The 25,633-nt window shown below is 44.5% G+C and overlaps 1 protein-coding gene across 8 annotated transcripts in view; it reads left to right on the top strand.

Moving 5' to 3' along the window:
- The window catches only part of SFMBT2 (Scm like with four mbt domains 2), a 223,632-nt gene that overhangs the window by 47,916 nt on the left and 150,083 nt on the right, over positions 1-25,633 (top strand). For 6 of the 8 annotated variants that reach the window (XM_079912540.1, XM_079912541.1, XM_079912542.1 and 3 more), the window contains 2 exons: positions 10,664-10,758; positions 13,406-13,646. In XM_079912540.1, coding sequence (XP_079768666.1) covers positions 10,664-10,758; positions 13,406-13,646 — 336 coding nt within the window. Of the gene's footprint in view, positions 1-1,350; positions 1,694-10,663; positions 10,759-13,405; positions 13,647-13,721; positions 20,403-25,633 lie in introns of those variants that run through there. The other 2 variants (XM_079912536.1, XM_079912543.1) reach the window with 2 other exon arrangements.

Raw genomic sequence — 25,633 nt, 5'->3', positions numbered from 1 at the left:
TGCTGGGAAAACTGGACAGGTGCATGTAAAAGTATGAGATTAGATCACTCCCTAACACCATACACAAAAATAAGCTCAAAAATGGATTAAAGACCTAAATGTAAGGCCAGAAACTATCAAACTCTTAGAGGAAAACATAGGCAGAACACTCTATGACATAATTCACCCCAAGATCCTTTTTGACCTACCTCCTAGAGAAACAGAAATAAAAACAAAAATAAACAAATGGGACCTAAAGAAACTTAAAAGGTTTTGCACAGCAAAGGAAACCATAAACAAGACAAAAAGACAACCCTCAGAATGGGAGAAAATATTTGCAAATGAAGCAACTGACAAAGGATTAATCTCCAAAATTTATAAGCAGCTTATGCAGCTCAATAACAAAAAAGCAACCCAATCCAAAAATGGGCAGAAGACCTAAATAGACATTTCTCCAAAGAAGATATACAGAATGCCAACAAACACATGAAAGAATGCTCAACATCATTAATCATTAGAGAAATGCAAATCAAAACTACAATGAGATATAATCTCACACCAGTCAGAATGGCCATCATCAAAAAATCTAGAAACAGTAAATGCTGGGGAGGGTATGAAGAAAAGGGAACACTCTTGCACTGCTGGTGGGAATGTGAATTGGTACAGCCACTATGGAGAACAGTATGGAGGTTCCTTAAAAAACTACAAATAGAACTACCATATGACCCAGCAATCCCACTACTGGGCATATACCCTGAGAAAACCATAATTCAAAAAGAGTCATGTACCAGAATGTTCATTGCAGCTCTATTTACAATAGCCTGGAGATGGAAACAACCTAAGTGTCCATCATCGGATGAATGGATAGAGAAGATGTGGCACATATATACAATGGAATATTACTCAGCCATAAAAAGAAACGAAATTGAGCTATTTGTAATGAGGTGGATGGACCTAGAGTCTGTCATACAGAGTGAAGTAAGTCAGAAAGAGAAAGACAAATACCATATGCTAATACATGTATATGGAATTTAAGAAAAAAAAAATGTCATGAAGAACCTAGGGGTAAGACAGGAATAAAGACACAGACCTACTAGAGAATGGACTTGAGGATATGGGGAGGGGGAAGGGTAAGCTGTGACAAAGCGAGAGAGTAGCATGGACATATATACACTACCAAACGTAAAATAGATAGCTAGTGGGAAGCAGCCGCATAGCACAGGGAGATCAGCTCGGTGGTTTGTGACCACCTAGAGGGGTGGGATAGGGAGGGTGGGAGGGAGGGAGATGCAAGAGGGAAGAGATATGGGAACATATGTATATGTATAACTGATTCACTTTGTTATAAAGCAGAAACTAACACACCATTGTAAAGCAATTATACTCCAATAAAGATGTAAAAATAAATAAATAAATAAAAGAGGAAAGAAGAAAAGAAAAGAAAAAAAGCCTTGGCTATGGGGGCGGAGTTTAGGCAGGGGTGGAACTTAGGCAGGGGCGGGGTTTAGGGTGGGGCTGGACCTATGCGTGTGGGGGTGGCGTTGGAGCATGGGGCGGGGCCTTGGCTCAGGACCCTCAGAGCTGGAAAAGGCCCTGGGGGTGGGGCCTAAGCGGGGCGACTTGGGGCCCGGCCTCCGCTTAGAACCTGTGCGGAAGGGGAGAGGCAGCATGTGGAAAGGAGAGGCTCTGGAGTGTGGGTTGCCTGAGTTTGGAGGTAGGGCCCTGGGCGAGGGTGTGTGGTTGGCGTTTAGGCCCAGCGCACTGGAGGGGGTCTCAGGGTGTAGAGGTGGGGCTCTGGGTGGGGGTGTAGGGTTGCGGCAGGAGGGAGGCTCCGAGGGCAGAGGATTAGGCCTGGGAGCCCAATAGGCTCCCCGGTGCCTAAGTGGACACGGAAAGCACTGGCCCCGTTCCCTTCCGTTCCTTCACGGCCCTCCTCCACTGTCTTCCCCAGGGTCTCCCCTGTCGCCGCTGGACCCCTAACCGTGGGTGGGTCCCGCTGGGTGTAGGAGCTCCTCTCCTCCCCCAGCCGCCCCTCAGGGGTGCCGGTCCGGGTTTCCAGCCTTTACTTTTGCTCCCCCTTCCCTCCCTCCCACTCCCTCCGGACCCACGTGGCTGGAGGGGGCCTCGGTGGGCAGAGGCCCGGCATCTCAGCAGGTTCCTGGGGGCCCAAGTGGGCCGGGGAAACCTGGCCACGCTCCCTTTTGATCCTCTGCCCTCCCAAGGGTTCCCCAGTTCCCCGCTTCGGGCATGGGATCCCTTCCCCTCCCTAAGCCGCTCTTCGGGGGCGCCAGTCCCATCCGGCCTCCACTTCTCCTCCCCCTTCACTCGCCCGAGGCCCCGCATCCTACCTGGTCACTGAGGGCTCTTCCCGTCCCCTTAGGTGTCCGTGGTCCCCCACTGGTGCCTGGTAGATGCCCTAGTTGTGAGGAGACGCGAATTCTGCGTCCTCCTAATAGCAATCTTGACTCCACCTCCAGTTGGCGTGTTCCTGCCACTGCAAGGGAGGTGGGGAAAATAGAATTTTCCCCCATGTGCCTGGAAAGAGAGGGCAAGAGGATCTGCCCAAGCATCGGATGCCCCTTCCCAAGACCCTTTCTTTTTTTTTTTTTGGCTGCACGTTGAGGCTTGTGTGGTCTTAGTTCCCCCACCAGGGATTGAACCCAGACCACGGAAGTAAAAACGCTAAGTCCTAACCACCGGACTGCCAGCGAACTCCCCCTAAGACCTTTTGAAAATCTGGAAGGAATCTTTCAGAAAAGTGCATGATGTAAAAGTATTTAGGTCACGTGAATTTGCACTAAAATATTTCTCCTTGTAAGAAATCCCAAACAAAGCAAAAAGCAATCTTTGATTGAATTTCATGTTTAACCAAAGAATTTATAAATGTAACTACTAACTACTTACATGATAGTTTATTTTAAAAAGATAATTTTTAAAAAAGAAAGGATTGCATTATTTTCATAACAGCAAATTATACAAGGACAACTCAGCACTCTGAATCGTAAACGTTTGCTGTGGTGAATTCATGTAAACAGAAAGCATTAACTCACTGGGCGATTTGACCCCCATCCAAAAGTTATGAGATGTGTCTTTGCATTTTGATGAGACCAGGCAATGACAGGATTACAGATTGCTTGATATCATTGAGTTTCTTAGATTATGTTTCTCAAATAATATCTGTACCTGGAATTATCTTTTTATCTGCAAAAAAAATCTGGAAAACCCTGAAATAATTGCCTAACTATGTTGAAAGATGTTAGTACCTGTTTCAAAAATGGCTTAGTTCTCCCCACTTGTGTTTTTCTGTACATAAAGTAGGAGTGAGAAAACTTCTCCTAAAAGGAGAGCTGAGCCTGTGTCTCCCAATGGAAATGTGGAAATTCTCTTTCAGAGACAGCATAGCCTCATAGCTGAAGGTTCATCCTAATTATTCTACTTTTATTTAAGTACAACTATACTTTAAAAAAGTCTTTATTACGTTTGCTAAGTGAGGTTATCTTCCCACACTTGGAGTCACTGAGCTTTTAATGTATTTTTGTCGGGGACACATCTGATGCCTGTTACCGCGTTGTTTTCAGCAGTGTGTTTTCAAAGCTGTTTCAAAGCCAACCGTGTGTTGAGTTTTCATTTTCTTGCAGCTGCGGTATAACTCAAGCATGAGTAGATCCTGAAGCCATTAATGGTAACATGGTGTCGGGAATATTATTTGTACTGACTTTCTTTTGGGGCGATTCCATGACGGGGGAAAGCATGAGCGTCAGGTTTGGCACATCTTCAGTGGGGGGATGTGTGCAGTGGGGAAAACTTATCCGACACACGTGGTTAGTTCTTGCTCTTGTGTGGGGCAGCCTGCGTCAAGGTGTTAAGATCTTTAGTAGAAATAGTAGCTCTAAATTACCTCTAAATGATCCTAACGTTTTTCAGATCTTGGTCCTGACTCACTTTTTCTTTTTCCCTATATGCCTAACCTGTCCTTTCTCCTTGGAATTTCCCTATGTCCTTGTGTAGTGAGGAGGCATTTAGAAGGTGCCACAAAGATGGATTTCCTAGAGAGGAAACAGATTTAAGGTAGGATCTAAACCTTCGTGGCGAGCAGAGGCCGACTTGTAGAAACTCGATTCTAGTTTGGAACATTGAGATGTTAACAGACTCAAGTATGAGTCTTCAAGTGGTTTATTTTCCCTAGGAGTTTCCTTTTAACTGGTTCATCAGTAAAATAGTTTCCGTTCTGGAATCGGTTGTGGGGCTGTTTGGTTCTGGGACCCGCTGTGACGTGCCTAGGGCTGGATGGCATCTTGGTGCCAAGGTTCTTTTCCCCAGAAGTTTCCAGATGAGATTCGTGTGTTGCATGAACCAGAGAAGGCACAGACAGCCTGCAGCTGCTTCTAAGTTGGCTGGCAGGTGCGCGAGGAGAGGTGTGTGGTCCTGAGTTCCAACTGTGTGACAGGCACTCTCTTAAGTACTTCCCACGTGCTGGGTCCCTTCATCCTTCTGCAGCCCAGTGAGACAGCTGCTTTTATTAGCCCCATTTTATAGTTGAGGAAACATCGGATGACAAGTCACTTGGCTCTTGTGTTCCAGCCAGGATTTCATCTCAGGCATCCCGAGGCTCTGAAACGCTGGGCTGTCCCTGCCTTTCGGTGCAGGGAGAAGTTACCCTCATACATACGTGTTCCTGTGAGCACACTTCCCCTGCCCCTACCACCCCACACTTTATGGGACCAGGCGCACCTCAGATCCCTTCTTGTCCTCTCCTCCACTTGTCCCCCGTCCCTCTCCGGTCCCCATGTGTCATGTGACACACAACTGCCATCTGCCTGAGAAGCAGCTATACTCGGGCTCTTCTCTGCCAAAGTTTTGGGGCCACAGGATGGAGTCTAATGTGGTTGCCCTGGGGGTGTGCGCATCTGGTGCTGCTGAGGTCCGCCCCCTCACCCCCAGCTGCTGCGATTCCTTGAATGATGGTCCACTTTGCTGCACTAGAAACTTCAGCTTAAAACAAATGACTCGTATGAACAGCTTTTTTATTTTTCACTTTTGCCTCTTTGCCTAAGGGAGGCTCAAAGAGTGTTGGGGTCCGTGACTGACACTCGCGTCCTGTCAGTGAAATCGGCAGCATGTAAAATTCCTCCTCCTCCTGGGGGGCGCCGAGGCCTTGCCGGTAGACAGCCTGGGTGACCCCGTTACAGGGCACAGAGAAGGAAGGGGACCGGGATTGGATTCCTGGAGTGCTCGGTTTCTCCAATTGCAATTTGCTTGCTGGTGATAAAAGCAAGCAAAATAGTGTGCTGGCATAGTGATCAGTAGATTCCTTGACCTTCTTTTTCCAGGCCAGCTAAATGTAATTTGCTGATGAAGTCTGCAGATAAAGTGGCATTGCACATTTAGACGGGGCAAGCCACCGAGTAAAAGAATTACCCTGGAAACGTGGGCTTGATTTTTTTTTTTTTTTTTGGGGACTAGGAGTATTTAACCAGAGTCCCATGGGCTCTTCTGTTTGGGAAGGAAAGGAGTCAACATTCTTAGTAGGAAAATCTGGATCTCTTACTCTTCCAGCTGGGGACTTTTTCAATGTGACTTAATAATATTTCTCCTCTTCCCCTTTTTAAAGTGTCTTTTGAATACTTGTTGCCTCCCCTAGCTAGGCGGTGGGGTGTTTAGTTTTTTCTGGAAAGTCTCTCTGGCCCTCTGGGGTTTGGGTGGCCAGGACACCCTCAAGGACCTTGTGTTCCGGTGTCTGTCCTCCGGCCCTGTCCCGTCCCCGCCCCCGCCCCCCCAGGTGTAATCTTGCAGCTGTGAACTCAGACCTAGGATTGATGTTGGCTAGTCCTTTCTGAGTTTTATCAGTACCTTGTGTCTGTTTAATGTACTCACAGTGCAAACATTTTCTAAACCTTGTGATCCTACCAACCGACTATCAGCAGTTAAAATGACAAAGATTGAATGTCTTCCTCCTTTCTCTATCCACTTAAAAAATAATATCTAGCGCACGAGAAGGTGCCCTGTAAGATTTCATTCATCGTGAACCTGCTGATTCTCTATTCCTTGACTGGGTGCGGATGACAGGTTTAATATTCTCCTATGCAAGATTAGTCTTATTTCAGCTTGTTACATTCTACAACCCAAGATCTGATGACTTAAAAAAAGGTAATGAGTCCTGTATTGATTCCATTTTTCACTGTAAAGTCGTTTGCACTCCCACTTGGAGTATTCTTTTTCTAGTTAACATGAACGATTCCAGTCACATACACAGCTCTCTGTGTTCTAGAATTGGATCGCCACTAAAGAACACTCCCACCTTCTTCTGAGCTGTGACACTTCCTTAGTAGCTTTTCACAGTCTGCTTGCATGACATCGTGGGGAGATGCCTCTGACCATTTCCGATGCGGAGAAAAGAGGCCGTCAGAGTTTCCTTGATAAAGTGTTTATGGGTTTAAGAAGTTTATGAATCAGCTGTAAATATTTGCTCTGGGTTTATGAGACCTCCACTCATAAACATGGCGTGTCTGTCTCTTGCTCTTTGAAATGTCTTTAGAGAATCAGCTGCTCAGGGAGGGCATAGGTGGCGGAGGAAGTGTTAATATGTTACAGGTTCCGAAAACCCTCCATTTTGTGTTTGTTTTATTGTTAAAACAGCATATATAGAGTTAAAGGCATAAATCTTTAAAGGCATAAAGGTTTTAATCTTTAAAATCCCATTCTAGGCCTGACTCTTGGTTGCTTTTGAAAGTGTTTGTTTTGATGGCAGAGAGCAGCAGAGTTTTCCTGAGCACTGATCTCACTGACTCACATGTGGGGAGGGGGTGGGTCCCAGTGGTACCTTTTCCTTTCTTTCTTTTTTTATGGATTTTATTTATTTATTTGTTTATTTATTTATTGGCATGTGGGATCTTAGTTCCCTGACTAGGGGTGGAACCCGAGCCCCGTGCATTGGAAGTGGGGGGTCTTAACCACCAGACTGCCAGGGAGGATCCACCTTCTCCTTTCTTGATTGACGGGAGTGAATGCTGGAGTGAGCACCAAAGCTGCTGCAGCGTCTTTTATTGGGAGAAGAGACTGGAAATGTAGCTTGTAATGAATTAAAATTGGGTGGAAACAAAATTTTTGTTAACAGCCTAGATGAGAGTTTTATGAAGGATCAAGAGCTCTGATGAAGGGTCTCAAAGTTGCAGTTGGGAGGTTTGAGCCTTGGTCTTCGCCTCACCACTGCCTCCAAGTAGTGGAATCATCAGGTCTCTTGCGGTCCTGATGAGGTTCATCAAAGTGCCGCAGGCAGCTCCTAAAGGCTCAGTCTCCACCCGAGTGTCTCTGATTTGGAGGAGCCCGATCTGTTTTAGCAGCTGGAATTCTCCAGAAACCACTCTTCCGGGACCTAGTGCCTCGGTCGGCTCAAGGCCGAGTATCACAGCCACATCCTCTGCTGGCTCTCTCCTCCTTCTTTGCAAACAAGCCCCGGGAGCCCTGCCCCTTCTGTCCTCCTCCCCAGGGGTGGCAGCTGCCTCCCGCCCACCCCCCACCTCCTGGGTCCTCCTGCTGCCCGACTCGGCCCTGAACACATTAACGCTCACCACCACAGAGACAGATAAGCTGGCCCCGGGGTCCGCCTCGGATCCTCCAGGTGGAGAAGAGGGTGATGGAGCGGGGCTGTCTGACCTGGGAAGGTGCCTCGGAGAAGTTCTGGCTTCCACCCCAGGCCACCTGCGTTGGACCCCTGCTTCGTAGCTGGACCTGGTAAGTCCCTTGAGGTGCCCGTCTGTCAGGGTTCCTGGAAGGATTAAATAAGGTGCTGCATGTAAAGCAGTTAGAGGAGGGCTGACACCCCCAGTTCTCGTCACTGCTGTGACAGCCTGTGGTCTCTGGGTGGAAACGGAGGTGCCTGTCAGGGCTGGAGCTGCAGGGCCTGCAGGAGGCGTGGTTTGAGCTGCCGCTGGACGGGAGGGTGTAAGGGAAGCACAGACTTTCACTGCAACAAGTCAGCTACCCCAGAGATTCCGTACCAGGCCACCCTGGCAAGGAAACCGTGCTGCGTCCGTGCCTCCGGCTAGTGGGTCAGAAAACAGACTTGATCACTGATGCCCAGTGCGGCTTGGGTGAAAAGGATTGTGGGCAGAACTGTTGGGTGACCCCCTGAGGCATTTTCTAGAGCCTGACTGCTTTCCCTTTGGGTTTGCCTCCCTGCCTTTAGTAGCTGGAAACCCGCCTCACAGCCCTTGGTAACTGGGGGCTGCAAGACCTGCTGACTTTTTCCAGGGAACATGATTCTGATGGGAGGGCCTAAACCCCAGGGTGACTCTGCATCTTGGAAGAGCTCCAGGGGAAAGCTTTTCTCTTCAGGTGGCTTTTTCTGTTCTCGGACATTTCATGATAAACCACCTTATTAAAGTTGGAGGTGGAAGTTCTTAGCAACTTGGCTTTAGAAGACGTTTAAGGTAACTGCCTTTTGAGTTAGCGTCTTCTGATGTTACAAAAGCTCTCCTCTTCTATCAGTTCCTGAGACCAGATAGAGTATTACAAGAAAATAACTTTTCCCACTTATAATTTATAACATTTAGGAGAAAAAAATAGTGATAGCCTCCAAGAAGTCTTTCTTCTACCCGCAGGCACTAATTCCCCCGGCCCACCTGCCGGGTTATACCACTTCTACATTAATACACGATTGATCACAGCATTTCTTCTGGGCCAATGAAATGGGCTCTTGCTAATAGAAGATACACAAGTTGAACGTCAGCATCCATTGAGTGTTATGGAAAGAAGGGAGAGTCTTAACTTTTGAAGCACTAAATGGCCTGCCTGTTTGGACAACCCTTACTACTGTGTGTTCCTTCCTTATAACAGCCTTGCAAATAGGTTAAAATGATGTTTACGGCTCATCAGTTTTTTCAGTGGAAACTATGACATCACGTTTATGTTATCTGTATTTTAAAATGAGGTATTTGGTGCTTTTCAACTAAACCGATTATATCTTACTGTACAGTCTGAAATGTTTTGGGAATTGCTTGATTTCCTCCAAAACAGTGATGTTTTAGGAGCCACGTCGTACATTTGATTGCATTTCTCCTTGTTCCTTGTCCTTGGAGAAATGCGTGTCCTGTAGGTTTCCACCTGGGTGCCTTGTCCTGAGAGCTGTGTTTCAGGAGAAGGCAGGAGAGGGTCCCTGGACGGGGTGGGAGTGGGGTCAGCTGACAGCCGCTCAGTTCCTGTGGCTAACCGGCCGGGCGCCTCACACACCTGAGCGGTCCTTCTGGGTCTCAGTGTTTTTCCTTGAAATGACTTTGGAGTCAATGCTTTCTGAAGCCCCAATGATCTATGATATTACTTTATAATCTCCAGCGGTTGTACTGTATATACATCAAGGTGCTCACTTGGTGCCCAGTGGTTTCCTTCACCTTGTCCTCCAACCTCCCCAAAGACCGGAGTGTCTCCAGTGGATAATCTCAAACAGGCTAACGTGCAGCAACTATGCCTTGAAGCAAATCTCATTTCATTTACTGAAGAGCCCTTAATCTTACCCTTGATTCTGTCAGGGTTTTCTTTGATTTCCTTCGCTCCCCTCCCCTTCCCCTCTTCCTTCCTTTTCCCTTCCCTTCCTTTCCTTGTTTCCCCTCCCTCCCTTTTCCCTTTCTTTTCTTTCCTTTCTTTTTTTTTTTTAAAGAAGATGTTGGGAGTAGGAGTTTATTAATTAATTAATTTATTTTTGCTGTGTTGAGTCTTCGTTTCTGTGCGAGGGCTTTCTCTAGTTGCGGCAAGCGGGGCCACTCTTCATCGCGGTGCGCGGGCCTCTCACTATCGCGGCCTCTCTTGTTGCGGAGCACAGGCTCCAGACACGCAGGCTCAGTAGTTGTGGCTCACGGGCCTAGTTGCTCTGCGGCATGTGGGATCCTCCCAGACCAGGGCTCGAACCCGTGTCCCCTGCATTAGCAGGCAGACTCTCAACCACTGCGCCACCAGGGAAGCCCTCTTTCCTTCTTTCTTTTATGTGAAGTATAGTTGATTTACAATATTGTGTTAGTTTCAGGTGTACAGCAAAGTGATTTCTTTATACATATGTATATATATTCGTTTTTTGATTCTTTTCCATTATAGTTTTTTACAAGATATTGAATATAGTTCCCTGTGCTATACAGTAAATCCTTGTTGTTTATCTATTTTATGTACAGTGGTATGTATCTGTTAATCCCATACTCCTAATTTATTCCCCCCACCTTTGGTAACCATAAGTTTATTTTCTATGTCTGTGAATCTTTCTGTTTTGAAAACAAGTTCATTTGTACTATTTTTTGTATTCCACATGTAAATGATATATATGATATTTGTCTTTGTCTGACTTACTTCACTTAATATGATAATCTCTAGGTCCATCCATGTCGCTGCAAATGGCATGATTTAATTATTTTTCATGGCTGAGTAATATTCCACGGTGTATATAGACCACATCTTCTTTATCCATTCCTCTGTTGATAGACACATAGGTTGGTTCCGTGTCTTTCTTGAGTCACCCGTCTCTAAAATCAGCAAACAGAAGCTTTGCAAAGAATTCAACAGTATTCTCCTACACACTGAATTTGTTTCTCTCTTGCATGAAGGATTTTCTGGTTTATATGGAAGGCCAATGCCTTTCCATTCTTCACACTAGTATTGATATGCTTCTGTTTTTTGTTCTTTTTTTTTTTTTGTCTTTCGACAGAAGAAGGTTCAAGCTTGGAGGAAACCGGCTTTAACTGGGGAGAGTATCTGGAAGAGACGGGGACCAGTGCAGCTCCTCACACATCGTTCAAACATGTGGGTGACCTCCTTTCTCCTTCTGGTCTGTCTGCGGGGGTGGGAAGGGTGTCTTCAGGAAGATGCCAAACTTACTGGAAGAAAGGGAATGAGAAGAAAAGAGGAATTTGGCCAAGATTTCTTAGAAATGCGGAGGAGATGTGGAAGTGAGTTTGATTTTCACAGAGGGCTGCAGGAAAGGTGGGCCTTGCTTTAATCCAGGGCTGGGCCCCGGGGTGGTGCTCAGCATGAGCAATGGTGTGTGGTCTTAACCTCATTCTGTGCCTCAAAAAACCAGATTAGAATGATGTGTTCTGTGCTGTCTGGGGCGCACAGCCCAAGACAGGTAAGGTTGATGTGAATAAATAAAAAGCCAGCAAACTAGCCAAGTAGGCGTCAATGAGTAATGTCTTCTTAGGAGATGTAATGGCTGTATATTTTAAGTTTGAATTGATATTTTTCTTTTGAAAAGACACCTAAAAGCGTTAGAGCCATTTGTGGACAGATGAGTCAAATTACAGGAAAGACCATAAATATTCAGGAAATGTTTGGATCAAACCAAAAAAAATCACCGTCATCTATACTGTTTTTTGAACAATGCAAATAGCATGCCAAGCAGAGGGCAAGTCCCAGGAAATAACAAAACTAAGTTTTTACCAGATGTTTGCTTAGATATGAGATTTTGGTAATATATCATTAGCAAGAAAAAGGTTGAGTTTCCAGGACCTAAGTTCTTAGGTATTACTATTGCTTTATTGGAAATGAAAATTTAATACTGAGGAACATTTTTCCCCCCCCACTGGGCCTTTCCAAGGCAAAGATTTAAGCCTCAGTATCATAAACAAATTGGGGGATTTTCTCAACCTGGTCTTCCTTCTGGCTCTTTTGTTGAATTAGGAAGCCACTTTATTTTAAGGTGACATTTTATTCTTTTTGGAAGTGAAGTGTTCCTTTGAAAAGGAATTTAAGACCTTATTAAATTTACATGACCTCGTTAAGGGTGGATCGCATTCCGATTCTCTTTTTATACTGACACTTATACTGTGATGATTGCTGGTTTATTATGAATGGGACTGTGGTCATTTAGTGAAACCAAGAGTGAAATATTAAAACAAAACTAAAACTCACCCAGCATACAGTGTGGATTCCGTTTTGCAAAAGCCATTGTAACATCTGCCTTTTACGACGCCAGGATGACTTGGTTAGATTTCTCCAGGCGCTTTAGGAATGAGATAGAGATCAACAGCTTTTTCCTTCCTTTTCTGCACCAGGAAGTTCTCAGTATCTCTGCATACGGAGTCAGTCCTGTTCTCTTTCATCCAATCCATTCTCCTGCCCCACTTTCAGGCACAGTATAGTGCCCTGTACTGTGGATGCAGAATGTCCCCAGGCCTGTCTGCCAGGCTTAAAGGAAGAGTAGCCCAGGACCCATGGGCGAACAGTTCGTAATTCCATCATCTCTTAAGCGGCAGCTACTCAGGGACATCCGACGTGCTGGCCTTAGAATATTATAACTCACCAGGATGGAAAGCTTTCTTTTGCAGGGAGGGCTGGCAAATATTAATAGATGATAACCCTTCATTAAAAAAAAAAAGAAACTCCATTTTCTGAGGCTGCACTGTTCACGCAGTAGCCACTGGCCATCCAGCATTTGGAAAGTGTGTCATCTAAATTGAGACTGAAACCAAGTAGGACCCTGCAGGGCCTTCCTGAGAACAGACCCCCCTGTGTCCCCACCTCCAAAACTGCAGCCTCCTAAGGCTTTCTCTGAGTTGCAAAGAGCGAATTTAATCAGAGAAGAAAATGTAGAAACTAAGGAAAGCAGTCAGGCAAGACAAAATAATAACAGTTTAGCCATAACACAAATTCAGGGGCCCTTAGTTCCCGCTCAGGGGCTATAGATAATATCCTGAGCCGTATCCTTGAGTTGATTTGCAGATACTGAAACCCCACCAGGTAGAAGAAGTTAACTGCATGCTGACCACCAGCAGGTAGACCCCAGACTGGTTGGAACCAGAAGGTTGATGATTGAGATTCTCGAAACATCACCCTGTTACCTCACCACCAACCAATCATAGAATTATTCGTGAGCTGGTGACACGCCCTGTGACCCACACCCCTCACCTTGCCTTTAGAAACCCTTCCCTGAAAGCCACTGGGGAGTTTGGGTCTGTTGAACATGAGCTGCCCGTTCTCTTGCTTGGTGCCCTGCAGTAAACTCTGCACTTTCCTTCACCACAGCCCGGTCAGTAGACTGGCTTTGCTGCACCTCTGACTAACGGACCCAAGTTCTGTTCGGTAACAAGATGTGCCGTAAGTGTAGAATACACACCAGATTTCAGAGGCTTCATTGGAAAATAAAAATGTGAAATTTCTCGCTACTATATTTTTATATTGGTTCCCTTTTGAAATGATGCTATTTGGGATCTGTTGGGTTAAATAAAATACATTACTAAAATTAATTTCATCTGTTTTATCTCTCTCTCTTTTTTTTTTTTTAAAGTGGCCACTAGAAAATTTAACGTCACACCAGTGGCTTACATTACATTTCTTTTAGATGGTGCTGATCTAGGGCAACAGAAATATTAAGTGCTGTGTTTCCAGTCGTTCACATAATCTTCTGGATGGACGTGTCTAGTGTAATGACGGATTTTCTGTGTTCCTTAAGGTTGAGATCAGCATTCAGAGCAACTTCCAGCCGGGGATGAAATTGGAGGTAGCCAACAAGAAGAACCCGGACACTTACTGGGTGGCCACGGTCATCACCACCTGCGGGCAGCTGCTGCTTCTGCGCTACTGCGGTTACGGGGAGGACCGCCGGGCCGACTTCTGGTGTGACGTGGTGATCGCGGATCTGCACCCCGTAGGGTGGTGCACGCAGAACAATAAGACCCTAATGCCCCCGGACGGTGAGCACGGGCTGGCCCAGCTCTCGGGTATCACTTGTGATGCTTGTAGAGAAAACCTTGTAGAGATTCAATAACTGATATCCTAGGAAGGTCCAGCACTCTCAGGGTCTCTCCTTGAGTTGCATTAGCCTGAGGGTGCTGGAGTGAGGGGGGACTGGGTGCATTTTCAGATGTTGGAGCTGAACTCGACGGTTGAGCCCACCATGGCCTTTATGCCTTTGAGCCTAATCCTCGGGTGGGTTTCTGGAGGTAGGAAAGGAAGACCGAAGGGATGCCCACGATGGAGGCCTTGTTCTCCCTTTGCTGATGGATTATCTTGCTTTTCTTTTGCTTTAGAGACTTGATGTTTTGAATAGCACTATAGTGCATCAGAAACAGGTTTCTCTAACAGGTTTTAATCTGTCTTGTGTGGGGAGACTGTCAAGTTGAGAAACATGTAGAAAACCAAACAGATGAGGAGAAATGACAGTACTCTCAAAGAGATTGCCAAAGCGTGTGTAGATTAGATCCATTTAGTTGCTGGAAAATGGTGGTTCTCTACTGGGGCGATTTTACCCCCCAGGGACATCCAGTGATGTCTGCAAGCATTTTTAGTTGTGAGAGGGGAGGAGGGGGGTGCTGCTGGCATCTGGTGGGAGGGGCCAGGGATGTTGCTACACATCCTACAGTGCACAGCAACCCCCCAGACGGTGATGTTATTGGGCTCAAACTGCCAATAGTGCTGACTTCGAGAAATCCTGCTGTAAAAGAATGGGCTGCCTCTTAGGATGATCAGGAACTCATCCGATCCTGTAAGTGAGAGAAACTGCCTTACCAAAAAGCTGAATCGCAACACCCTGTCCTCTTTGCACTTGAAAACTCCTGATGCTAATTCTCAAGCAGGTGTAATGTCTCCTTAGGACCTGCCTGCCTATCTTAATTTTGACTTGACATTTTTATTTTGAAGCAACGCGTAAAGTATTAGAGCTGACTCCGAGGTTCCTTGCGTCCATCCTATTCACAATTGCTTTTCCCTTCTGGAGCATTTGTAAAGTTACGTAGAGATGTGTCATAACAAACGCACGGAGTCTGAGTTGCATTTACGTGACGTGTGTAAGGAGTGAATCCGTTGCCTTGGCCTTACCGAATGTGTTGGCCCTTTATCGTCTCAGAAAGAAGAGAGAAGGCCCTTCTTTCTTTACTTATTATTTTTTTTAATTTATTTATTTATTTTATTTATTTTTGGCTGCGTTGGGTCTTTGTTGCTGCGTGCGGGCTTTCTCTAGTTACGGCCAGTGGGGGCTACTCTTGTTGCAGTGCGTGGGCTTCTCATGGCAGTGGCTTCTCTTGTTGCGGAGCACAGGCTTTAGGCACGCGGGCTTCAGTAGTTGTGGCGCACGGGCTTAGTTGCTCCGCGGCATGTGGGATCTTTCCAGACCAGGGCTCGAACACGTGTCCCCTGCATTGGGAGGCAGATTCTTAACCACTGCGCCACCAGGGAAGCCCTGTAGCTTTATTTTTAATATAACACCTCACAGAGGGCAATATTTGTCCTTCTGTGCCTGGCTTATTTCACTTAGCATAATATCTTCTAGGTTCATCCACGTGGTAGCCTATGACACGATTTCCTTCTTTTTAACTGCTGAATAATATTCCATCTGGCTTTGAATTAAAACAGCCACTGAGGTGAGACTATAAGATTATTTAATATCCCTGTGATTTCCGATCTGTCATGAAAAAAGCCAGTCGTTTTTTCATTTTCCGGCTCCTTGTGAACTATATAGTTATTACGATTCCTTTAAAATTTTTTAAAAATTGAAGTATAGTTGGTTTACAATATATTAGTTTCAGGTGTACAGCATAATGATTCAGTATTTTTATAGAGTATACTCCATTTAAAGTTATTTCAAAACAATGGCTCTATTTCCCTGTGTTGTATAGTATATCCTCTCTGCTTGCCTGTTTGTACACAGTAGTTTGTATCTCAAAATAAATCAGTCTTGATGGACGAATGTACTGATGGAATATTGGGAAAATATCAGTTTTAGAGAACTAGACACTTTCCCACTTGCCAGCTCTACACACAAAAGCCATGTAGATATGTCCACACACTCCCAGGAGGGTCCAGACATGAGTTGATCCCAGGGGCAGATACATACCTGGGGACACCGAGAGTGGGGGGCATAGAGGGGGACCGAGAGGCAGGCCCTTCTCCTGTGTGAAATCTTGCCTTTTTGCTGTCCTTGCTTATCTCATGACTTACTCTTAAATTTTGACACTTTTTAAAACACCCGTGGAGAAGATGTAAGAGGGTTTTACTTTGTAATAGAGCCTCTAGTGGATCATTTTAGTGAGAAGTTCCAGGGTACAGAATTTTAACACTCTAAGAGCTAATGGGTTCATTTGGTAAAAAAAAAAAAAAAAATCCATGCTGTTGCTTGAGAAAAGAAGGCAGAGTTGATGAATCAATTCTTCTTCCTTGCCTGGGTGAAAAATGTGGCAGCTGCCACAGTTTCAGAAACACCATCAAATTTGTATCCTCCTGACTCTGTGCTCTTAGGCAAGACGCAGACACACTTAAAATGACTAATTGAAAATGAAAAATGGGGAAGCCCCATGAAAAGAGAAACCATTAATGTGAATGAAAGATTTGAAGTCTGTTCAGACCATCCCAAGTGATGCTAATTGGAGAATTTCTTTATTGCTCCTTTTAAAGAACTTTAAAAAAATTTAGTCGGTGATCGATACAGCTTGGAAATCTCGAGTACAGAGAACAAAGTCAGGAAGTAGCAGGTTCATGGGGCAAGAGGTTTTATTGATTGCTGTAGTGCAGGATAATTATTGCTTCGTAGCCAGAGGTGGCAGCTTGTTCCAGAGGGAATCGTAGAATCTATTCTTGCACAAGGATTCTTGTTGGTGTGGTTTTCTGTCTTACAGAGCTCATTCCACTGGAAATCCCGCAGCTGTACCTGGTCGATCTTTGTCGTGGTTAAACTTGAAAGGTGTCCCAGAATATTAACAGGAGTGAAAGCGGTCCATGACACCTCGTGTATTGGTTTGGGAGGCTCCGTGGTGATAGATTTTCTTACTGATCCTAGGAATCGGGGTAGTATGAAGCAGGGACATGGCGTTTGGAGCCAGAAGATCAGGTTTCTTTCCTTGCCTCCGCCGTTAATGTAGGTACCTCTCGCTCTCCCATTTCCTCATTTTTGAAATGAGGAGGTGGTAATGTATAATCTCTAAAGAGCTTTCCAGTCTCACCTGCTTTGGTTTGTGATCTTTGGAAAGGAAAGAAGGAAGGAGGAGGGTGCTAGTTTTCCTATTGTGTGCATGAGGAATGGAGTTTGTTTTGGGATTAGGATTGATGGAAATCTAGCCCAGGAGTCTGTGCAGAGCACCGAAGTCAGGTTTCTGTGTGACTTTCTGGGATGGTGAAGTTTCAGTGGGTTGGGAGGCAAACTAGGTTGGGAAATTATGATGAGCATTTGGGTCCTTTGTCAACTGCCGTGGACAGAATTTCACCCAATACAGAATTGTAGACTCTGTTTCCTCGATGGAAGCCAGAGACCTCGGAGTACTCAGTCCCTGAGAGATCGATCAGTATGTGGATGTCAGTTTCAAAATATCGTTGGGCCAAGCAAGAGGATGGGAGTTTTGGGTGGTTTTGTTCATTGATGGGAGAAAGGAGAGGACTGCCTTTTCTGGTCACACTTAGATCTTTCTGGTCATTTTTGGATTCTCCAAGTAATCTTATGTCTTCTGAAGTCACTGCCCTGAGAGTCATGTTTTAAAATTTTAGATGACATTTTACCAAGCACGTAGCATCCTTTGCAGTCCTGTATTTTCCTGCCTTCCTCTTTTAAGTGAAACTAATCTTTGAATCAATGCTGGCCGTTGTTACTCCTTTAAAGTTAGGGGGAAGGAAACAGCACGGCAGCAGCTCTGTTGTACTTTGTTAAGAGAATTCCCTTAATAAAGACACGTTCAGGGAGACCTGGGTTTAGTGACCAGTTGACCATTCCACGAGCAGTGTCCCTGCTCCAGAGCTAATCGGTACTAATCTTTCAAATGAAAAGTATTAAGAAACATAGTACATGAAAGCCTCATGACGTGCGGTGGAGGATGATAGCTCACATTAGGGGAGCGAAATGTAAAACGTTTTGGCTTTTGGTAAATCAATGAGGCTTGAGTTATTCATAAGCACGTGCAAACTTGCAAAGGGCAGCGGCCAAGTAATGATTGTTTATGGTGATAATGTAAGGAAGTCATTTAATCCAGAGACTGTTTCGCTGTCATTTATTGAGAAGCAGCAACATTGCCTCTTAATGTCTGGGGTTGGGGAACTCTGGCGTCTGGAAGGTTCCTATGGAGTCCCAGGAAGGAATGCTCTGATAAGACGGCAGGTGAATTATGTGTGAGGACGACCGTCCAGATACCTCCCCCCAGCTTTTACACTGAGAAGTATTTATGTGAGCTTTCTACTGGTGCAATAAAAGTATTGGAATTCCGGCGCCTTAGGAATCATTCCACTAATTTTTATTCTCCCCATTATTAAAATTTCTGTAATTTGAATTGCAAACTCTGCAGTCTTGCCAGAATGACTCTATTTGCCATTCAAAGTTGAATCAAAATTACTGGAGTTAGTTAATAGGTAACTTATTTGAATAAGGGATGTTTATTCATGAAGCCTTAGGAGAAAAGTGTGAATATGGCCTTCTGTTAGGTCGTGGAGGTGGATCCCGCCCAGTTCTGAAACTTGGTCCCAGACTGTTCTGGGGAATTGTTGTTTTCAGTATAGTTGACTGTGAAATGAGACATGTGGTGGTCGGTTCACAGGACCGTAAAGTGAGCGGGTGACAGGACTTACCAGTCTGTAACCAGTGTTTAACCGTGGACTCAGAACCAGAATTTGATTGTGTTACATGAGATGATCATCATTTAAAATTCCTATCTTTTTAAAAATTTAAATGATATTTTAGTAATACTAATGAAACCTAGACAATCACATTGTTTTCATTGGCCACCTAATACTGTAACTGGAATCCCATTTGTACACTAATAAGAAAATTAAATATATTTGCTAAAAACTCGAAGAGAAAAGGTAAACCTTAGTGGCCTCTTGGAGTTGAGGGAAGCACATACTCTTACTAAATATTAGATAGTTTGATGTAAAGAGAAAAAAGCCCATGATGTAAGGAAGGGTAGGATGTGTTTGATAAATATGAGAGTAAATAAACTAAAAGACATAGTTAATACGTTGAAAAAAGTGAGTTAGTATCTTCTTGTCAAAAAAGCCATTTTTGATAATGGTATGTGAAAGAAGGAATATTCAGGTAAGAAATAAAGTAATCCCTTCTCTGTAGGCACTTCATGGCCCTTTAAAACGACACACGTGGTTTGGAGTCCTATCTGATCATGTGGAGACCCTGTGTCTAGATTCACTGTGGCGTGGACCAGAGTGGACCTGGCTTGCATGTGTGTGCGTGAGCGTGTGTGTGCGCTTGTATGTGTGCATGAGCGTATGTGTGAGCGTGAACATGTGTGTTTGCAAGCGTTTGTGTTCATAAGCATGAATGAGCATGTGTGTGCATTTGTATGTTTTGATCTGAAAAGCATTCGAAATAATTTTGGTGTCTACCATGTACAGATGACGTCATTTACCAATTTGGATGATCTGTCGGCATCTCTTGAGAACTTGCGAGATGTAGACCCGTCCCTGCATCCCACACTGCAGCCTCTGCCTCATCCCATGGTCCTTTGCTTTCCATACCATCTGTCCCCTGCTTGGTTCCTCTGATCTGCTCGGGCCCTGTCGGCATCTCGGTCCTCACCTCGAGTGTCAGCCTCTGAGCCCGTGACCTCAAGTTTCCCAGGCGCCATCTGACAACATGCCACATTGGCCCGTATGGTCACTAAGGTTTCCTTCAGCTCGAGAATGTTCTGAATCTAAGAACTCAAAGAGCAATGGATGAGAATTTATGAAAGGGCTCTGAAATAAATAGGCTTTATGAATAGAAGCCTAAGAAACTGTGGGGTTTTTTTTTAACCTATGGAAGGAAAAACAAAGATGAAAAACACAAAGGCAGACTATAAACGGTCTTCATCTAAATCAAAAACCTTTGTATATATAGGTAGTGGTGAACTCTTTGTTTATGAGTAAAAAATTAGTCTTCTATAAATTTCTGTTTGGTGTTTGTATTTATCTCTTGAAACTCACTATACTCCACATGCCGCCTTTATCATTTTCTTGCCTAGTGAATAGCTGAATCACAAATTTTAGTGTTTGAGTCATGGCTCTACAATTAAAAACAGTTTCTCTCACCCACAAAATATTTTATGGTGTGCCTACTGTGTACCAAACAACTCAGCTTAACCCTCTCCTTAAGAGCAACACTGTAAACTGACGGGTACGATTCTTACTTTATATCTGAAAAAAATGTTGCTTGGGGTGTGTAAATAATTTGTCTCCAGGATGGCATCTTGGATAGATTTTTAAGCCCAGAGCGATTTTTTTCCCTCCCAATTCTGAAATCAATGCTTTGAAAATAGCAAGGGTTGGTGAATGTTTGTTGATTGATAAAGTTGTGTCAATAAGACTTGACTGTTTAGACTTGAAATATTGGACACATATTATTAAGAAAAATTGTGGAATTGGCTTCTTGTGATTTTTAAGAGGAGGGTAAAAAACTCCTTGTCCAGACTGTTATTTTGTACATTTTTGTCATTTTGTAGGCAAATAGATGGAGGAGATTCGGTCTGGAGCTTCGTTGCCAAATGGTAATCGTGAGATTATGTAAAGATATGTAAATTGTATCAGATGCTATTTGGGTTTTTCTGCTTACAGGAAAACTGTAAGCACAAAAAAGGACTATAAGATTTTCCTTTTTGGTGTTAGTCATAAATGCATTTATTTTCTTTTGCTTCCTAACCCAGCAGCATATGTACTTTAAATCAAGCCGGTGTTTAATTCTGTGTGGAAGTGAGGGTGATTTCGTTTTGCGGGTTTCCTTCCCTGTTGTCTGACTCGTTTCCTCATGGTTAATCCATCATCTCCTTTGCTGTCAGAGCCCCAGGCCCACCTGTCCACTCTCGGCCTTGGTCCCCCACCGCCTGTCTGGGGATCCTGGCCCTGGGCTTCTCCCAACTGGGTTCGGTCCTGATGGCCCCATGTAGGGAGACTCAGCTTGCATCCGGCCCATTTCTGCTCTGGGCAGACCCTTTAACACCCCAGTGACCCTAATGTAGAGGCTGCAAGAGAAGTCTTCAGTCGCCTTCAAACAGACTCTTCCCCTGGGCACAGGGGGTCCTCTGGGACCGCTGCTCTTCTCAGCTCCAACCCTGACTTGTGGACCTCCCTGTTCTCCTGCCCTGAGCCAGGAGTCTTCAGTGTGGGCCGTCCAGCAGCCCTCAGTGCCGACTGTCCAGAAGCCCTCAGTGCCGGCTGTCCAGGGCCCTCAGTGCCCTCTGTCTAGGAGCCCTCAGTGCCATCTGTCTGCTCTCCATCATGCCTCTACCTCCCTCTAGCCTGTTGGACAGGTGAGCTTCCACTTCTCTTCTTGCTTTGTGTTCCTGAACAAGTCTCTTGACCCCTCACTGCTTCTTACTAAGTCTCCCATCTTGGTTCCACGTTCCCAGGTCATGCTGACCTTCCAGGGCTGTGTCCCATTCCAGGTCCGTGCCCCACTTCCACGGCCATGCTTCCATTCCAGGATCATGCTTCCAGTTTGCGTCCTTCTGTTTGGCAGGTCCCTGGGAGAGTCTGCCTTGTTTGACTCCAGCTCTAAAGGAATGACTGATTTTTGCGTAGGTTGTCTCCTGAGCCTAGAATCTTGTTAAAGCTTGGTGAATACAACTAATATGCAAAGTCCTGGGGGCTTGGGCAGTGGGATTCAGAGTAGAGTTTGGTGTTGTGTTGATCAAGATTCTCCAGAGAATCAGAACCAATAGGAGGTGCAAATATATAGACAGATTTATTTTGATAAATTGGTGCAGAGAGTTGTGGAGTTTTGGCAAGTCCACGGTCTGATGGGGGAGGCCAGCAGGCTGGAGACCCAGGGAAGAGTTGCCACTCCAGTCCGGTGGTTGTCTGCTGGAGAACCAGGAAGAGCTGCTGTTGCAGTTGAAGTCCAAGGCCGTCTGCTGGAGAATTCCCTCTTTTTCTGAGGAGGTCAACCATTTGTTCTATTCAGTTCTTCAACTGATTGGGTGAGGCCCACCCAATCAGGGAGGGCAATCTGCTTGATGCAGAGTCCACTTATTTAAATATAAATCTCATCCCAAAACACCCTCAAGGAACTATCCAGCATGGTATTTGACTAAATATATGGGTACAATGGCCAAGCCAAGTTGATACATAAAATTAACCATCAGCGGTGTGGACTCAAGAGGTATATCCAAGTTAACAGGGCTGTTCTCCTCTACTATCTTAACACCTTCTTAGAGGAGGAATGTTCTATGTGTGTTTGTAATTGATATAGCAGTTTTCCCCTTAACAGATGATCTTCCACTGATACTGCCAAATGTCAATGCTCTTCACAGAATGCTCTGGGAGGAAGCTGAGAGATGGTGGAGTAAATATAATGCCTATAATGCATTGGTAGCTTTGAATTCTCTGAAAGCAGAAATGCCAGGGTGAAGGGCCAGATATTCTCCTGAAAACTGTTGTGAAATGGACAGAGGTTGAACTTCACTGGCTCACTGCCTGCTTCTCAGGAGGACCATCAGCCTTTGTCTAAGAGGTTGGCAGGACCTGCCTGAGGCAGTGTCTATTCCATAGCTCTTGCTGCTGAGCAGACCTGCCTGCTGGGATTACTTACAAGGGATTTGGCTACTGCAGGTGTACATCCAGATACAGGGTTCTGTGATGTGTTTAAAAAGATAGGAGCTCATGTGCCTTTCTTCTGTCTTTAGCTTAGAGGGCATGCATCATAATTGATTAGGTAGCCTGACCTCAGCTCTGAGAGATGGTATCGTGGACCAGTGGTCTTTGATGTCAGTGCTACACTGACACCAGGACAAGAGGGGCTGTGGCCTAGGCTCTGCATTATAGAGACCCCTGTGGATCGCCAGCACCAGCATCTGCATTTATTAAAGACTACGGAGCTGCCTTGTTCACTGGGGATCTTGCAGTCGGGGCTGGCACGGAGCCGCCCTAATTTTGAGCATTCTCTCTAACTGTTCCGACACCAGACGATGATCCTATCTCTTGTGCCCTTGGAGCAAAGGGCTGTGTCTGAGTGCTGTGGACTGTGTGGGTGTGGCATCGCCATAAAGGTAAAATAATACATGTATTAGCAAAACTATACTTAATAAAGACAAAACTCCTCTCAGATAATAGAATGTTTTAGAATATAATAGAATTTTTGCATCCTGAAGGATCGATTTTCAGTAATGCTGAGTGTCCTTCTTTTTCTTCTTCACTCTTTTTGGTGGTCCGTCTTGTGGTTCCAGAGGTACTTAATAATTAGTGCAGAATTTGCAACAGTTATACACATTGGCTGAAGAGTATTTCGCAATATTTAACAAAATTTAATTTTGTTTTACAAAACCAAAAAATATATTTTGCAGCGTAAATTCATACTGTCCCACATATATGTAGCTCTAGACGTGACATGTGTTAAGTGTGATATCAAGTTATCACATTGGCAACTGAATGGATATTGAAAGCTTGAACTGGATAATTTTATTTTTATAACCACCTAGTAAGATTAAATTCTTAAAAAACTAGATACCATGTTCAATGTTATTTGAATATTTTATTTTTCTAAATTTGAGGTTCATGAATTATAATTTGTGAAGGCAAGGAAAACAAAGTTTATGGAATATATATATATATATAAACAGCTTACCAATTATGTAAGTCTTTAGTTTATCACTCATCCACACATTGCTAGCCCATCAGCAGAACACCAGACAAGTCATCATAATTAAATTTAGTAATCTTTAGCATTTTGCCAACTTACAGTCCTATATAAACCATAGCTTTTTCCATCCTTTTTGATTCTGTCAATTATGAAGACGTATTTGTCAGTGTAGGTGGATAGGGCATACTTCACAGTTGGTTCGCTTGATTAATAACTTAGAAATATTTCCACATATTTATGTGGACCTGAATTTGTACTCTTGCCCTGGGCCCCGGACACATCATGGGCGGGCCTGTTCCGGGTTTCCAACGGGATTTTCCAGGTCCCCTGTGCACGGGAAGTCCTTCCAAGGTTACTCTACAGGGGTCGATTCAGGGAGGCAGTTTCCATTGCCTGAGGTGACACCATTGGTGTCCTTTCATGCCTCCCCTACCCCAGCCTTCCTTCTTCCGCTTTGGAGAAGAATGTCCCCGGGGTGCATTGCTTTGTGACACTAAACACAAACTATCAGTTTTAAGTGATCCCTCCTTTACTCGAGGCCTCATACCTACCCTCCAACCGTAAGAAACGACAATTTCCTTTTTATGTTTAATCATCGAACTTTGTAATGTTACATGGATTGTTCTGCTCAAGACTGAAAATAATTGCAATAGCCTAAGTCCAAAGAAAATTTTTATTTTGTGGTCAGAGAAATTTAAAAAAGCTTAATTATGTATTACAGTATCACGTATGAATTTTTGTGGTTGTTTCAGAGAAGTAGGGTCAGAGGAACTATAAAACATTGTGGGGAACAAAAAGATGCTACGTTAGAGTGAGAGCCTGAGGATCTAGGATTTCAAGGAGAAAAAGGAAAACCACACAAACTGACTGCTAATATTCATGTCTGTTTTAAAATGTGTGGTGGAAGAGATCAGATCGTTCCATTGACTGTATTTATGGGAGCGATATAGCAGTTTTATTCAAAATGGCATACATGCTATACATAGGAAATGACATCCTTTGTAACTGTTCAAAACAATGCAACATTTTAGAATGCCAAATTGAAAATACATGAAGTGGAGCCATTAGATTTGCAGAAGTAGAACCTGGGAGGTTTACATTCGTCCTGAGTAGCTGATGCCCCGACCTTGCGAGTCTCTGAGTATTTTGAATGTCCTCCCTTCTTCCGTCCCCCTCGTATGCATCCTGGAGATGGGATGGGATGAGATGTGACCCACCCTCAACCCACCTCTCATCCCTCCATCGCCCTGACTCTGCCGTGCTCCTTCAGCTCTCTTGTTCCCTCATGACAGTTTTTTTTTATAATTTAGATGATTAGAAGTTCTCAGGGCTTTGGAAGTATTTACCGTCATAGGGCTTTTATGGAGTTATGTGTAAGTCATTGAATTCCTTTGGTTGTGATAAAGTGCACATCTTCCTCTAAGCTCTTCGCTGATGGGAATACAGGACCTGGCAGAGGAAGGTCTTGGGTTGATGGCCATCATGGGTGCCAGCAGCTGCTTTGGTCCATGAATGGCATTACTGTCATAGAATGGAATAATTTTTGTATCAGTCTATAAAGGATTATTTATTGAGGTTCTACTATGTACCTGTTCTGTTATTTTTTTGGTTTGAATATACAGTATGGTTGCTATTAAGTAGTCAGTATGACGCACGTTTGTAATACAGTCCGCTTTTGGCTGACGGCATGTACTCATAATGATGAACTTGTTTTTGGAAAGGATGTTTCATGTGGCGGTTGCTGTAATTATTTATTTGTCGGTCTTTTCTGCTTTGCTTTGGCTGTTCATTCTTGAGGCTCTCACTCTTGCCTGACTAAGAGGTATCAGAAGTCAATTTGAAATTCTGATCTCTGGAAACATGGATAACGTCTCTCTCCTTGTTTGCTTGGGAGCTGTTCTGAGCCAGCACTTCTTTTGTCTGTTTTTAAAATTTATTTTTTTGTGTGTGCTAAGCGTTTTTAAAGGGTGGCTAGCCTGTAGTGGAAACTTACAAGAGCTGGAGACGGACCTGCTTGGTAATGGAGGTCTGAACCCTGATTTCTGGGGTGATCTGCCAGCAGCTAAGTGGAGGAGTCCTTCTCGACCGTATTCTGCTGGTATTTAAATAAAAAAATGTTGTGTCTCTGTGGCTGACTTCTGTGCA

This window comes from Stenella coeruleoalba (assembly GCF_951394435.1).
Source record: "Stenella coeruleoalba genome assembly, chromosome: 2".
Classification (NCBI taxonomy): Eukaryota; Metazoa; Chordata; class Mammalia; order Artiodactyla; family Delphinidae; genus Stenella; species Stenella coeruleoalba.
The sequence above is the reverse complement of the archived record's forward strand: the minus strand, read 5'-3'. Positions and strand labels throughout refer to the sequence as shown.